This window comes from Falco naumanni, chromosome 6 (assembly GCF_017639655.2).
Source record: "Falco naumanni isolate bFalNau1 chromosome 6, bFalNau1.pat, whole genome shotgun sequence".
Taxonomy (NCBI): Eukaryota; Metazoa; Chordata; class Aves; order Falconiformes; family Falconidae; genus Falco; species Falco naumanni.
In genome coordinates this window covers 47,455,418-47,469,737 of record NC_054059.1, presented here as the reverse complement: position 1 = coordinate 47,469,737, position 14,320 = coordinate 47,455,418, and the positions used below count along the sequence as shown (strand labels likewise).

The window sequence follows — 14,320 nt, the reverse complement described above, 5'->3', positions numbered from 1 at the left end:
TAACTGAATGCAAACTGCGTAAGTGAAAGCATGGTAAGTTTTTGTATAATTTAGTCTATCCCATCTGCCACTAAATTTAATTTACGTCTATTTTAAGCCAAAAATCTCTAGAACAGCACTCCTGACATCATTTCTGGAGGACAACACAACCTTAAAACATAACATAAACAAAGAAAAGGATTTTTAGAAGTGAAGTGCATATATTTTGTAAGTTAATTGACAGCATTTACATACAGCACAAACTAAATCTACTGACTCATATACTTCAGCTACTTCAGATAATTATTGATCATTTCACAGTTCTAAAATGCAAAATGTGCATAGGTTAGACCCAAGACCATGATGGAAAGTTAAGTTAAAGTCAAATTCTGCGCTGGGTACAGAGGTGTTAAGAGTGGCCAGCAATGACATGCAGGATTCCCCAAACATATTAAAAGCTTTGTACCGTTCATTTTCAGGTTAAGAGGCTTAGTCATAGTACTTAAAACCTTTCTATCAGTGTAGCCCAGCATTCAAATGGAGACACAGGTTAAAAGAAAACTGAAAGAGAAGTCATAAAAACAAGTCTATTCATAGATGCTGTCTATTTATACCATGGGAGATAAGTTGATTAAAATGTCACTGCCTGATCTGCATTTTCTTTTCTGACAACCCGAAGTTTACTGGTTTTGAAGCATTTGGAAGATTTAAGGCATATTCTTCAAACTCTCCTCTTCAGTACAGTTCTCACCATTAGTCTCCAGAGTTGTTTATTTTTTTCAGTACTTATATCTGAGTGCTCAGAAAGTCAGCCAGAAGTTGTTTTCCAATTTGAATGCAAAGACTTTTGCTCACACTAGTAGGTAAATACAAGGAGAAGGTTCTAATCTGCTTATGTTCTTCTGCTCTCGTGACTAGACCCTTCCTTTTTGCCGCTTAACAATACAGCACATAGGTTAATCAAATAAAAAAAATAGGAGAAGAGTTTCTACTATTTGTTTTTTCTTCTAGTGGCCACAGTGTGATTTCTTCTGCTGAAAAATTCAACCTGCATAAAGTGCAACACCTAGAACCACACAGCAGTTAGTTTTTCAACTGCTCCTCAGTTACGAGAAAGTACCTGCCCTTTTTAAAAACCTACCTTATTGTGGCTTGTAGAAACAACACAGCACACTGTTCCCCTACAAATCAAATTAACATTTTAAAAACCCAAACCACTACTGTATTACTTAAAACTGTACTACTTCCCCACCACGGGCAGCACGAGGGCAACCCGGAGCTGCAACACCTGAGCAGTCTGTAGTATACTTGTAACCACAGCTGATACTTTCTACAGTTAATATGAATAAAGATGTATTTTTAAGACTTAGGGCTACTCTATAATGAAAATAAACACCTATTTCCCTTGCTCTTACGTTAACTTCAAAATATAAGTGATGCGAAGTCTCACAATCAAGAGGAAGAAAGATGAGTCGCCACAAGAACTATCTTGCAATAAAATAAACATTAACTACTGGCACAAAAGAGAAGCCAGGTGCCTCATCAATACCTGACCCCGTCAGCACGTGTTTGGGGGTGCCGCTGCCCCACCTCAGTACAGTGCTTCGATGCAGGACCTGAGCTCAGGGCCGCATGCAGGGAACGTCTGCTTCCACCCTGACCATCGCGAAGGTACCATCCTCAAACACGGAGACGGGCCTCCAGGCCTTTGTATTCCCAGCCCCAGATTTAAAACGTAGCTCCACGAGGTGTTACAAGTGCGCGCTGCCCGGGCGGGCACACATGTCACAGGCGAGGAGGAGGAGAGAGGCGGGAAGCGCCAGGACCCGGCGGCCCGGCCGCCCCGCGCAGCCTCCTCCGGCCGCTGCGTTAAGTTGGTCGGGCATCACCGCCCCACCGCAGCCCGGAGGCCTCCTCCGCCTCGCGGCCTCCACCTCGGCCTCCCCGCGCCTCTCCCCGCGGATCCGCTCAGCCGCCCCCAGCCCCACGGCGGAAGCAGCGGTGTGGGGGGGCGCCTCCACTACCCCTCCCCCCCGCCCCGTTTCCCAGGGCCGGCGGCAGCGGCCCGCTCCCGCCCGACACCGGGGGGGAAGCCCCCGGGCCTCCGGCGAGAGCGCCCCCCACCCCCACTCCGCCGCGCCGGGGCCCCCCCGGTTCCCGCCCCCTCCCCGCGGCGAGGCGCGCGCAGCGGGAGCGGGGCAGGGAAGGCGCTGGGCCCTGGGACGCCGCCCGCTCCCCGACCCCGAGGGGAAGGCGCGGGGAGGGGGGTTACACACCTCGCTGTTAAAGGCTTTCACGGCCTCCATGTCGCGGCGGAGGCGGGAGCCGGGCGGCTTCTCTCCGCTGATGGCGGCCGGGCCGGGCCGCGGCCGGGAGGGGGGCTAGTCTCGGTCTGTGCGTGCGTGCGCGCCTCGCTCAGGGGCCGCCGGGCCTCCTCGCCATGGCGGGTGGCGCAGGGGGCGGGCGCGGAGGGACGGGGGCCCCGCTCGTTTCCGTCTCCTCCCGGCAGCGCGCGGCCTTCTCGCCCCGCTTCCCGCCCGGCGGCGCCGACGTCCCCTCCCCCGCTCGGCTCCGCTCGGCCGCGCCGGCAGGAGATGGAGGAACAACGCGCAGCGGCTGCGGCGCGGGCGCCAATATGGCGGACACACGGGGGCTCCTCGCAGCGCAGCTCCGAGAGGAGCCGAGAGCCGCGCAGGCCGCTACAGCGCCGCCTGCCGGGCAGCGCTCGCTCGCCCGCCCCGCGCCACAGCGGTGCTGCCGGGATGGCGGCCCGCCCCGCCCGGCGCCCGCCCCGGCCCTGCGGCCCGGCGTGCAGCGCGGGGCTACGGGACCGAGGCGTTGCACGTCACCGGGGCGAGCCTGGGCGCCCTGGGGCTGGCGTGTTGGCCGTTGCCGGCTGAAGGCGGATCCCCAGCGGGAGGCGACCGCCCGCCTTCTCGCACGTTGTCCGCAGGGCCCCACCTCCGGCAGGGCCCGCCGGGGAACAGCGTGCAGGCTTGAAGGAAAATATGAGGAAAACGTGTCGGCAGCAAAAAAATATGAGAATTTTAAAAAGTTACAAGCAATTGGAAAGGAATATTGTTTATCAAGCAGAAAGGAGAAAAACAAAATCATAGCGCAAATCAGTCAGAAGCCCCAGCGCACTTACTGCGTGTATGTTATAACTTGACGATCAGACACCAAGAAGTCAGTAAACCCAGACGCAGGCGTTGAGGCGTTCCTGCGCCATCGCCCAGGGCACTCGCCCGGGTTAAGTCCCTGGCAGGCTGCGCTCCCCTGCCACCACCAGTGCTACCCGCACCCCCGGCTGCCATGCCGGCCCCGCACAGCGCCCTGCCTCTCCCCAAAGCACGAAACCTCACTCAGCTGAGACATTCCAGCAGCAGCAGACGACATAGAGGACTTGCTTCCAGGGCATAGATGATTATTTTTCCCCCCTCAAACAAAGGCTGCCACATGAGTCACTTTTGTCAGGGAGAGGCTCAAGGAGCTCAGAAGCATTGAGGATAAAGCCTTAGGTTTGCCTTTAGCTGCTGTTTTTCCAGGGCTTGGTTATGTTCTTTAAACTCTAGTGACACAACAGAGCCATAACAGCACAAATTTGACTGGAAAATAATGAACTGCAGTTCAGACCAGAGCCTAGACTCTAGGCCAGCTCTGGTTAGGCTGTGGCCTCCTGCCCTCACAAGCGCCCCTCAGACCGGAGCCACGAGGGCCCGTCATGGACAGTGACTGCTCCCACTGTGGGCTGGAGTCAGGGGCTTCCAAGCTGAAGCAAGTTTTACTCACAAACAAGGTAACTTACAAATTAAGATAAACCCAGCATTTGAGGCAGACCTGGAATCCTACAGCTCCATTCTTACAAGAAAGATGATGAAGTCTTGTTACAAACAGAATTCCTGTCCCATCCCCAACAGGCTTGCTTAGCGAAAAAGCCCATCTCTAGCAGTCACTGTGGTTGCAGTATCAGGCCACCAAGAGGGTCACTGAATCTGTTCAGACTGAAAAAAGATGGCCATGGGGTAGGGAGGGCACCCAGTAGCAGCCAATACCTGCAAAGTAAAATGGCTAAATAAGGCTCCTTAACGTTTTTGATCATTCTGAAACACTTGAATAAGGCTCTTCAACAGAGGTACACAGCAGGAGGTCAGGAGGCAGCGGTCTTAAAGCAGGGGAGGTTTAGATACAACTGAAGGAAAGTAATTTCCATTGCGAAGGTGGCCAAGCGGCAGAGCAGGTTCTCCAGAGTAGCTGTGCAGTCTCCATCCCTTTCCAAGGTCCCATGGGATAAAGACCTTAGTAACCCACTCTGAGCCAGATGTTGGACAAGAAAGCTCCAACACCCCTTCCAAGCTGAGCAACACTTCCTGTTGAACTGCACTTAATATGACCTGCACAGCTCAGTGCAGCCATCTGGCAGTTTTCTGCCAGAACTGGCCCCCCTTCACAGATGTTTTGAGAAGCACACTATGCTTACCAGGACATTCAAAGTCTCTGTTTCTCTTTTGTTCTTTCTTTTTCTGTGGGAATTAAGAGTAAATAAGATGTGAAGAACAGCTCTGTTCCTCCAGGATCTAGTTTTCCTTTTAGGCAAAATTGAAGCAAGTCTAGTTTTTCTTATTGAAATGGATGGAATACCACACTGCACAAGAAAAGTTTTGCAAAAAGTATTTTGAAAATGGCCTCGAAGCAACCACAAAACTCCCACGCAACTGCTTCTCCAAAATACTTATTCCAGAGTGAATAAAGGAGAAACCAGAGGAGGAGTAGGATTTACAGTTAGATACATGCACAAAGCCTTGACCTCAAAAGCACAGAGCCTGGATTTGAAACTAAGTGGTTCCCCTCCCCCCATATTTAGCCTGTTTGCTGTAGGTCTGTAATAAACATTTAAACAAATATATTTACCACTTAAAGAGCTTAGGTAACAAAGCCTTTTAACAACGCTATTTAATTTCAGCAGTAGGAAAAAAGCATAGCAGCACAGTACATCCCTGCTCTCATAAGGAGCTAGCTATCATCCAAAAATAAGAATTAGGCTACAGAATGAATACTGTAATACATCTCTGATTAGAACTAAAGGTTTGAAATAAGCAAGCATACAAATGAAGTAATATCAAAACAGTATTAGTGCAGAAACACTGGCTTGTTTTAGGGTAAGGCCACCTTGCCCCATGAGACTGCCTAATTCATTGATTTACTCTATTACTCATACCAAATCTGGGAGATTTCTCATTGTGTTGTGGAGCAGGACAAGTGACAGCTTGCTGCACAACACCAGCATTTGGAACCAGTGGTTCCAGTGCTCTGCACAGCTGCTGAAACTCATACCAGAAACTTCAGTTTTGTAAATAAGATTCCATTTTCTTTCCAACATGTCAATGAATTATATGTGGGATTTGCAATGATGGGGCACACTTCCTGTGTGGATGCAAACTTTGCAATTTTGAGAGAAAAGCAAGACTGATTGGATCTTTAACCTGCTGGTTAGTGAGGGGGATTTTTTTTCCATAAGAAAAGGTAAAATAGGTATGCCTGTCTTTTTCCTACTTTGGACAAGTCCAAATATGGACTCAATAGATCGAACAAGTGTTACACTTGCAAATGTGCTTAAGAAATCCTCCATCGATGTGAGCAATTCCCTGTTGTTTCCTCTCAGCAGAGGAAACCACGGGCAAGTGTCAGGACGTTCATGTTCCAGTAGGCACAAAGAACAGAGGAAAGTAGATCTGTTGTTAGGCACTTGTAGCTTCAGGTAAGAGGATGTCACTACGTTTCCTTCACAGTAACTCCACACTTTTTTTCAATGCACAGCTTCAGGTCAGCCTCCATGCACACTGCCAGTCTCTACTTAATTTTTCAGTGTGTTTTCAATGAGCTGCTTACATTTTTGACTGGACTGTAGCACATTTCTCCCTTCTACCCTTCTTCATTAACTCTGCCTCATCTTCCTCCATTTGCATATTGAGTTGTCATTCCTCTTTCACTATAACCATTATAAAAGTTCTTATTTGTAACCAGAAAAATATTTTTTTTATTTAACTTTTCCTGATTTTGTTAGACGTATGTTCACATAAGGAGCTCTTTTTTTCAATACTTATGAATTTCAGAGATTGTAAGAGAAACTGAACTATTATATTTGTACCCACATGTTGCTCACCGTAGCCTGATAATGGGGAACCCCAGCTAGTTTACTATGCAGTTCCTTCCGGTCAAGTTTGACTTAACTCTGAATATCTTGCACTTGTCCTAGCATGATGGTGTCAGACTCTCTCAGCACAACACCACAAAAATCACCTCGAGAATACTTTATTGGAAAAACACCTTCAAAGGCGATCAAAGCTTTGATTTACAGGCCAGCTTCTGCTCTCAGCTCCACACTCTGTAAGGCTGTGTTGATTTCAAAGGGAACTGCTTGTATCAGGAAAGCAGAAGATAGATGTAAAAATTACCTTGAAGTAACATTTCTCAGACGTGCTTGTAGGAATTCTGGATAACTTGATGCAAGTGCGCTGGCAATACAAGTCACACCTACTACGGCATTTCCGACGTTACTAGAATAAGCTCAGCCAGGAAGAGTTTGCTAATGCTTTCAAACTTCAAGATTTGAATCCCCTACAGAATAAGAACTTTGTGCCATCCTGTTTCTGATTACGCTGTACAACTACAAGATAGAGTGATCATTGTTTCCTATAGCTGCATAGTCACCATTTAGCTCTGCTCCTAACGTGATAGTTCTTTTAAAATAAAGGTCAGACAATGGTTTGCAGCAGCAGTTATAGCATGCTTATCTCATTTTAATGTAACAGCAGAATTACAAGAATTACAAGGATAGAACACCCTTGTGATCTCCGCTTGTAAGTACCATAAAAGACATAAAAAATATTTTATAGCCAATTCCAACTACAAGAGTATCCATTTTTGCTTGAGGAAAGCTCAAACCAAAACAAAATCATAACAGTATTTCAGTAGATACAGGTGAAAAAATATACATACTGAAATATTCTTGAAGAATTCAATTTTGGTACTAAAAGTTTCAAAAATATACTTCAGTATTTCAAGGAAAAGTCAAGGAGGATTCACTGATAAATTTTAGATGTTATAAATGATGAAAGACTGCTTATTTGGAGTGATGCTGTTTGTAGAACAACAAGCAAACCTAGGGTCAAAAAGCCCGAAGTGAGAGCATTAGAGACAGTGGACTGAGAATACTTTTTAATTAAAAAAAAATAAAAAAGAAAAAACTGTTTACCAGCTGGCTTATGTTTCTTTTGACATACAGGCTGACAGCAAGGAGAGCAGACCTTGACCAGCAATTTGGATCATTCCTTCACATTATGTTACTTTCTCTATCCTGCCCATACATACTAAATCTCCAACATGCAATAAGGCTGCAAAACCAGAGTTCTTTCTCCCAGTCTGCTAAGACAATCTCATTACAGAGTATAACAAAAGTGAGCACAATACACTAACAGTCATTTCTCTGTTTACTGTCTCAAGCAAATAACATAGGAAAATAAGCAATTTTTGGTCACGCTTTTTTTTTTTAATTATTTGCTTCAAGCTTAACAAATGAGACCTAGACTATCACATTATCTTTAAAATTTACATAGCCATGAAATCAAAGGTTTAGCCAATATGTAATGTCACTTTTTCTAGCAAAAGCAAGAATGCAAAGTACCACAATAAAGAGAATAAAATCAGTGGGCAGGTCTCCTAGGCATAGGACTTTGCCACAGGTGTATATGGAACTGGACAAGTTTTTCTGAACTGGCTGGTCCAGACTTACCACATGCTTCTGTATTCTGATGGCTAGCAAAGTCAGAAATTAAGGAATAGCCAAGGTTTATTTCATAGTGATTAAACCTGGCTGTCTGCAATGCCTAATTGATTACTGACAAAAAACATTTGAGGAAGAAAGTCCCCAGAGATGAAACATGCCTTCTTATCACATTGACAGTTTTCTCATCCTGTTCAGCTGTTAAGCCTGATTTTCCAGTTTCAGAACTTTTCTGGCAAGTTATGACCTTATTACAGTCATATCAATTGCACTTTTGTCGTCTAAAAAGATGGGATTCTTATCTCGTCCATTACTTTTCAGTAAACAGTAATTCCAGTTAGCGGAGCAAATTATTTCTTTTCTTACTATCTCTGTTAGATCTTGGACAGTGTGGCTCAGCTCATTAGCAATTCACACAGAAATAGGAAAGACACCAGAAATACACAGTGGCACAGACTATACAGTAAATCTTACTTCTCAAAAGCATGCTTGTGCTTTACAAAAGAATAGGTCAGTCTGAACGAAAGCCTTGCACTAGAAAAGTTAAAAAGCAGAACAGAGATGATTACATGTACACACACAAGTTGTTGGCCACCATAAGTCCAAGGAATTTTAAATAGCCACCATCTTACCTGGGGTGTTAAGGAAAATCCTGGAAAACAAAAATCACTGGCTACTTACAGCTTTTGCAGAAGAAACTTACATAGCTATGCTTTATCCTTTTATATTCCCACTCCAATGTGTTTTTAATAAACATACTAGAACGACAACTTTTGCTGTTTGCACTAATGACTGTGTTTTGAAATAATATATATTCCTGGCATGGCAGTTAGCTTTTTGTGTCAACCTTCAAATTTATCTCCAGATGCCCTAACAGGAATTACTTAATTCAATTAAAGCATATATGGTTGGGATAAAACAAAAAAGAGAGTCCTTGAGTATAGTGCTCGAGTTCTGCATAAGGAAATGATCATCCTTCCTGCGTGTTATTAGACAGCACTATCAGTATACTTCAAGCAAAGCATGAGCACGTGCTTACTAGTTTCCACCATCTGTAAGACCAGTAGATCAGAACTAAAGCAATGACAGCAGATCCCTTTCTTCCTCCTCCAAGAATAAGACTTACCTGTCTAAGCTCACAAAGACAGTACAAATATTTAACAAAGGCAATTGTATAGCAGATATTTAAAAAAAAATAAAAAACAACCAACCCCAGGGTATGCAGGTTAACCAGGTATTGTATTTTTTAAAGTGTAGGCAGAAGAGAGTAAGCAGAATCCCTCGTAGCAGGAGATGATGTGGCACATAAGGAGTTTGACAGGAAGAAATACAGACACCTCCAAGTGTGTGCAGAATCCTTTGTCACCTAAACTCAAGTGGTTAAATGATGTCTAGAAATACCTCTTAATCCTTCACATATCCAAAAGATTCAAAAGTTCACAGGCACACGCTCCTTACATCTTTGTTGTCTCTGGGCCAACTAGCACAAGACAGTAACTAACAAAAACTATTTGTAAACTCCATCCAGGGAGGGGAACACTTGCCACTTGAGTATAGTTACTTTTAACACGCTGAACTTGATGCTTAGTTAGATTAGCTACACATATATGTCGATAAAGTTACAGCTCTTCATTATGAAGGGTGATGAGAAACCGGGCAAACTACAAGTACAAACTACAAAACAAACTGTAGCACAGACAGTGCTTGGTTGGTGCTACTAAACTTAGCTGGGTTGAGTTGACACACAGTTCTTCAGGTTTGCTGCCAGCACTGTGCTTTCCAAACTCCTGCAGCCACCTGGAGGAAATCACCTCCTCCCATGCATACAAACTACTCAACTCTCCAGATGCAGACGCCTGGATTCAGAATTCAGGTCAGGAGGATGACAGGCTTGGGAGCTGGCTGGCTAGGGTCGAGCAGAGCTTATCAGTAACATTACCGGGCATGTTTTTAAATTTGTCAAGCACAAAAGCGAGAAGGTGCCTTCTAGATCTGAGCAGCCCCCAGAGCAGTCTGCTTAAACCAGCATGATCCTTTAGTTCTTTTTCCTTCTGTCTCACCTGAAGCTCTGATCTCAGAACAGGGAAGAGGTTGTTACTAGAAAATATGCTTAAAGTATTCTGTGAAGTTCAGGGAAGTTCTTTTTAGTTTTAAAACCATAATACAGGAGCAACCTTTTTTTGTTGATACATTGGAACAGGTACAAAGTTGCATTTTCCCATGGTAATCTACCTATCATTTGGAGGAAAAGCCCTGCAACACAGTTTAACATGTAACTAATTCTGAGAAAAACTCACTTCAAGAAACAACAAAACACAAACAAGAAAACTTCTGCAATTGCTCTACTTTCCCAGGGCAAAACTGTGCTTGCCCAAACACAAGCTGTACAGAAACCACCCTTCTGCTTGACCCTGACAACCACCCTCTTGTCAGCATTAAATCCAGGACTGCATAATATAACATTGGGAACAGCACATTGGCTGCTGGTACCTGAGCTAATGAAATCGGGTACGTTACCGCGGACAGAGAGCAGAAGTTCATACTACCTCTGTAGGAGTGCTGATACCTACCTCACAATATAGTCCAAACCACTGTTTGCTTTGGCTTTGATACAGGACAACTTGTAATCCACCTAACCTTTCTGAGTAAATACCTTGCTAACAAGGTACGCTTTGCCATGCTTGACATCCCTAAGTACGCTCCACCTTCAGCTCCCAGGCTTTTAAAACTTACCTCTCACTATCCTACATTAAGGCTATAAATGCCCTTAAGAAGTGTATATGGCCTATACAGCCTTTCAATTCCATACAAAACTACAGATGCAGAGATGAAAAGATGCCACTGCTACAAAGATGTAAACACTGAGAAACTATGTTCACTTACTGTAAGACTTCGTAGTATAATCTAATAATTGTGGGTGGTTTCTTTACTAAGTAATAACAGATCTTACATTGGTCAGAAATTGTGGAATAATGTATTTGAAAGCTCTTTGCCAGCTTTTTTAAGCTTTGTAGTTGTAAGATCTGGACTGTTGACTCCCAAAGGTTTTTGAAAAGTAACAGAGCAGAAATCATCTTGTTGAGCTTTGATGTATGAGTGGTCACTTCCTTTAAGAGCAAGACTTAAGGAACTAGCACTGGTATAGCCTCCGTGACTTAACTGAAAGATTGGTTTGTCTAGGTAATAGTACTACTACAACAACATTCTGTATCATCAGATCTGTATTGATGTGAATGTATTAGTCAAATAATTGCTCTCATTAAGCAGTGATGAAGCTAGCCCAAATCACTCAGAAGCTACTAAATGAAGCATTCAGAAGCACAGTAGGTCACAGCAGAGGCAAGGTTTGGATATGCTTCTGGAGCTTTTTGGCTTAACAGCAAAGCGATGTTACAATGCTTTAAAAACACACCTCGCCAAATTCCCCCCAGAACAAGATGTAAAAAGGAAAAATAAAGCTTATCTCTCCAGGCCAGAGCCCAGCCACTAGAGGAATGAACTGTTACGAACCAGGTGATCCTTGTCAATCTTATGCTTACTTTGCAAAATTCACAAAACAAGATCATATCATTTAAGAATACTTACACAATCAGAAACATGTTATGTGCCCTACTAGTCAAAAAACTGCGTTCACTCATGACCAAATACAGCATTCCAGCTTCATATCTGTCTGCTCAGGTATAATTAAACTGAGAAGAAGCTAACCTACAAGCTGCAAAAATATCAATCTCTTGAATGCCCGATCTAAAACCCCTCTGGCGATGGTACAAGAGTAAATGAAATGCAAAAAGCTGGCATCATAAGTAACTAAAAAAGCATAATGTATTAAAAACTTTTCCCCAAGTTTAAAGAAGCTTTCAAATACAATCTTGCCTTCATTTTGCTGTATTAAAACCCATATACAGGGAAGTACTAAGATTTCTTCTTATGTCCTTCAGATAAGATACCGAGAGTTGTTTCTGAGAAAAGATTTCTGGAGCCCCAGTCTCCCATGGGTGCTGACAGTGTTTGCCACGGCACATCCCCAAAGGAAAGGTGCAACTGCTGGTGCAAATTTACAGGTTAAATGGCTTACATGGACATACACACCCGACTTTTTTGGGGCCGCAGCCTGTAGTCTCTTCTCAACTTTGTGTCGTGCTTCCTTACCGTCAAAGCTTTTTTCCGAAAGCCTCACAAAACAGATACGGTTCTGCGGAGCCCGACGCAGACGCTGTGAGCTATCGGTAAGCCAGCAGGGCAGGGGACAGCCCGCACCCAGCCTCGGACACCCAGCCACAAAGCAAGAGCTCAGGAACTCTGATGGCAGTTTTAAAAGCGGAAAAGCTGCAGCTAGACGGCGTTATTGTGTTTTAGACGAGGGCTTAGGCTGCATTTAGAGCCCTGCAGGCTTTATTTTTCTTAGAGACTAGAAGTCAGCCCCGGCTGTCTGCGGAGGCAGCCCTACAGCCCCCGACAGCTAGCTCAGCGCTTGGCGATCCCCAAAGCGGCAAACGTCGGGCCGTGCGTTCCTCATCGTTCCAGACGGTGCTTACAGCGGGCTGCCTAACCACGTCCCTCTCCTCGGGGACCCTCGGGACAGAGCATCTCCCCCCCACCCCCGGCCGCGCCGGCTTCACTTCCACCCTCCGAGCCCCGCCCGCGCCGCTGGCCGTCCCTCTCCGGCGCGGCGCGATGGCGCCACCTCGTGGCGGCGCGGGGGAGCGGCACGAAGCGCTCCGTCGGGCAGGCAGCTTATTCACACGTCTTCTGCTCTGGGGGGAAATGCGGTTCCCTTCCTCTTTGCGTACCTGCTCCCGCGATGGCGCCTTTCCCTGCCCAAATAAACCCCTCCACTCACATACCACTCAGAGGGCAATTTAGCCCGCACTCAGGAGCCAGCAGCTCCCCGCGATGCTTGCCCGAAGTGCTGTGCAGTAACACCCTGGAAGGCTCTACCTCCCTGCTTGCCCACAGGTGCCGACTGTCCTTCACTCCTGACTCTCCCCAAAACCAGTACATCCTCTCCAACAGCATGGCTTTACCAATGCAGCTGTAAGGAGGTGCTTCGTTCAACGTTACCAGGCCAGCTTACCATGCTTATTTTTCAGAAAGCCCTTCTGTCTTCCCCTTCTATTTCCCACAGGTGGAAATGATTTAAAAGAAAAAAGTAATCACTATTCTGCTAAAGATCTAGACTAATAAAAGACTGCCTTTACTTGCATACTGATATGTTATGCTAACTATATAATGCCCCATCAAAACAAAAGGCAGATTATTAGCAAGAGATTTGCACTTTAGCTACCATTTTTACTTATTTTTATTCAGTTTAGGTATTCCAACTCAGTTGAAGTCTGCAAGCATTTGATTTGGCTTAATAACAAGATTACACCCGGTGTGCTTTGCATGCTGAAGACCAGAACTTGTTAACTCAGCTTTTGCCCACCCGTCACTGTGTCCACACAGAGCTCTGATGAAATAAACGCAGGTTGTGAACCACCTCTGTTAGAGATACCCTGCATTGTCTCCTAGTCATTTATGGAGCAATGATACACAGTGTAAGTATATACAAAATGGGAACCTAACAGTCCATTAGTGCCTTTAGCAACCCATTCTCTTTCTTAACGCCTTGGTTTCCTCTGATCTTTCCTCACATTCTGAGCTCTCTGGTTCAGTCACAGACTACCTAAGGACTAGGATAAAGACAGTTTCTCACTCAGCATAGAGACAGGAATCCAGTCTTAATTTTGGCCTCTCAAAGCTCCTAGTCATCAGCACTGGTGAATTTTCAGGCTTCTTTATCCAACTCTGAACCCCAGATTTAGCATCAGGTAGGGCTGTAACTGTAATATAATGTAAACAGGCTGAAGCTATACATGGATAAAGTTCATAATAACCACAGGCATAAGGTCTGTCAGCTCTAGCACCTGTATTTGCTTAACAAGGTCTGACAATCCTGTAATTAAAACACTAATTCTAATAAAGGGAACCCAGGCATCAGTAATTTCTGCCTTATAGTATCTCATGGCAGTGTGGCAAATGATTACCTGAGTACAAAAAAAAAAAAAAAAAAAAAAAAAAAAGAAGAAAAACCCAAGTTCTGTGTATGTTAAAAAACCCAACAACTTTTAGCTGGTGCTAGAAAACCAGCAACAGTGATAAAAATACAAAAGGAGAATCATTAATAACAAATGCTCTAGTAGGCAAACACAAACAGGAAGCAAGCCTATGCTACGTCCAAAAATGCTCCCAAAATAATTAAATACACAGATGCATGTGTATCAACTAGTAAAAAGGTAATATATGGCAATCAAATCTGCTAGGCATTCTGTAATACCTGTAAGTGATAATTATTATCAACTTGATTTCTGATTCTTAGTTGAATAAACTTTTGAAAGAGAAAAGGAAGTACAATATGTCTGTAACAACATGATAGTCTTATTCTATAATGCTGTCTGGACAACGATAAAAAAATCAAAGAAAAACTGTTTAATACAAAATTTGGTCTTAATAAGCCAGTACAGTAATTCTTCTCAAACCTAACATCAAATTGTCTGCTTGAGTTCATGGACCTGAGCAATC

General features: G+C 44.6%; 1 protein-coding gene across 4 annotated transcripts in view; it reads right to left on the bottom strand.

The window, feature by feature from the left end:
• SCAF8 (SR-related CTD associated factor 8) overlaps positions 1-2,657 on the bottom strand; it is a 167,033-nt gene extending 164,376 nt beyond the window's left edge. For all 4 annotated transcript variants that reach the window (XM_040597454.1, XM_040597455.1, XM_040597453.1 and 1 more), the window contains exon 1: positions 2,256-2,657. In XM_040597454.1, coding sequence (XP_040453388.1) covers positions 2,256-2,285 — 30 coding nt within the window. In that variant the 5' untranslated portion in view covers positions 2,286-2,657. The remainder of the gene's footprint in view (positions 1-2,255) is intronic.
• Positions 2,658-14,320: the final 11,663 nt, after the last annotated feature.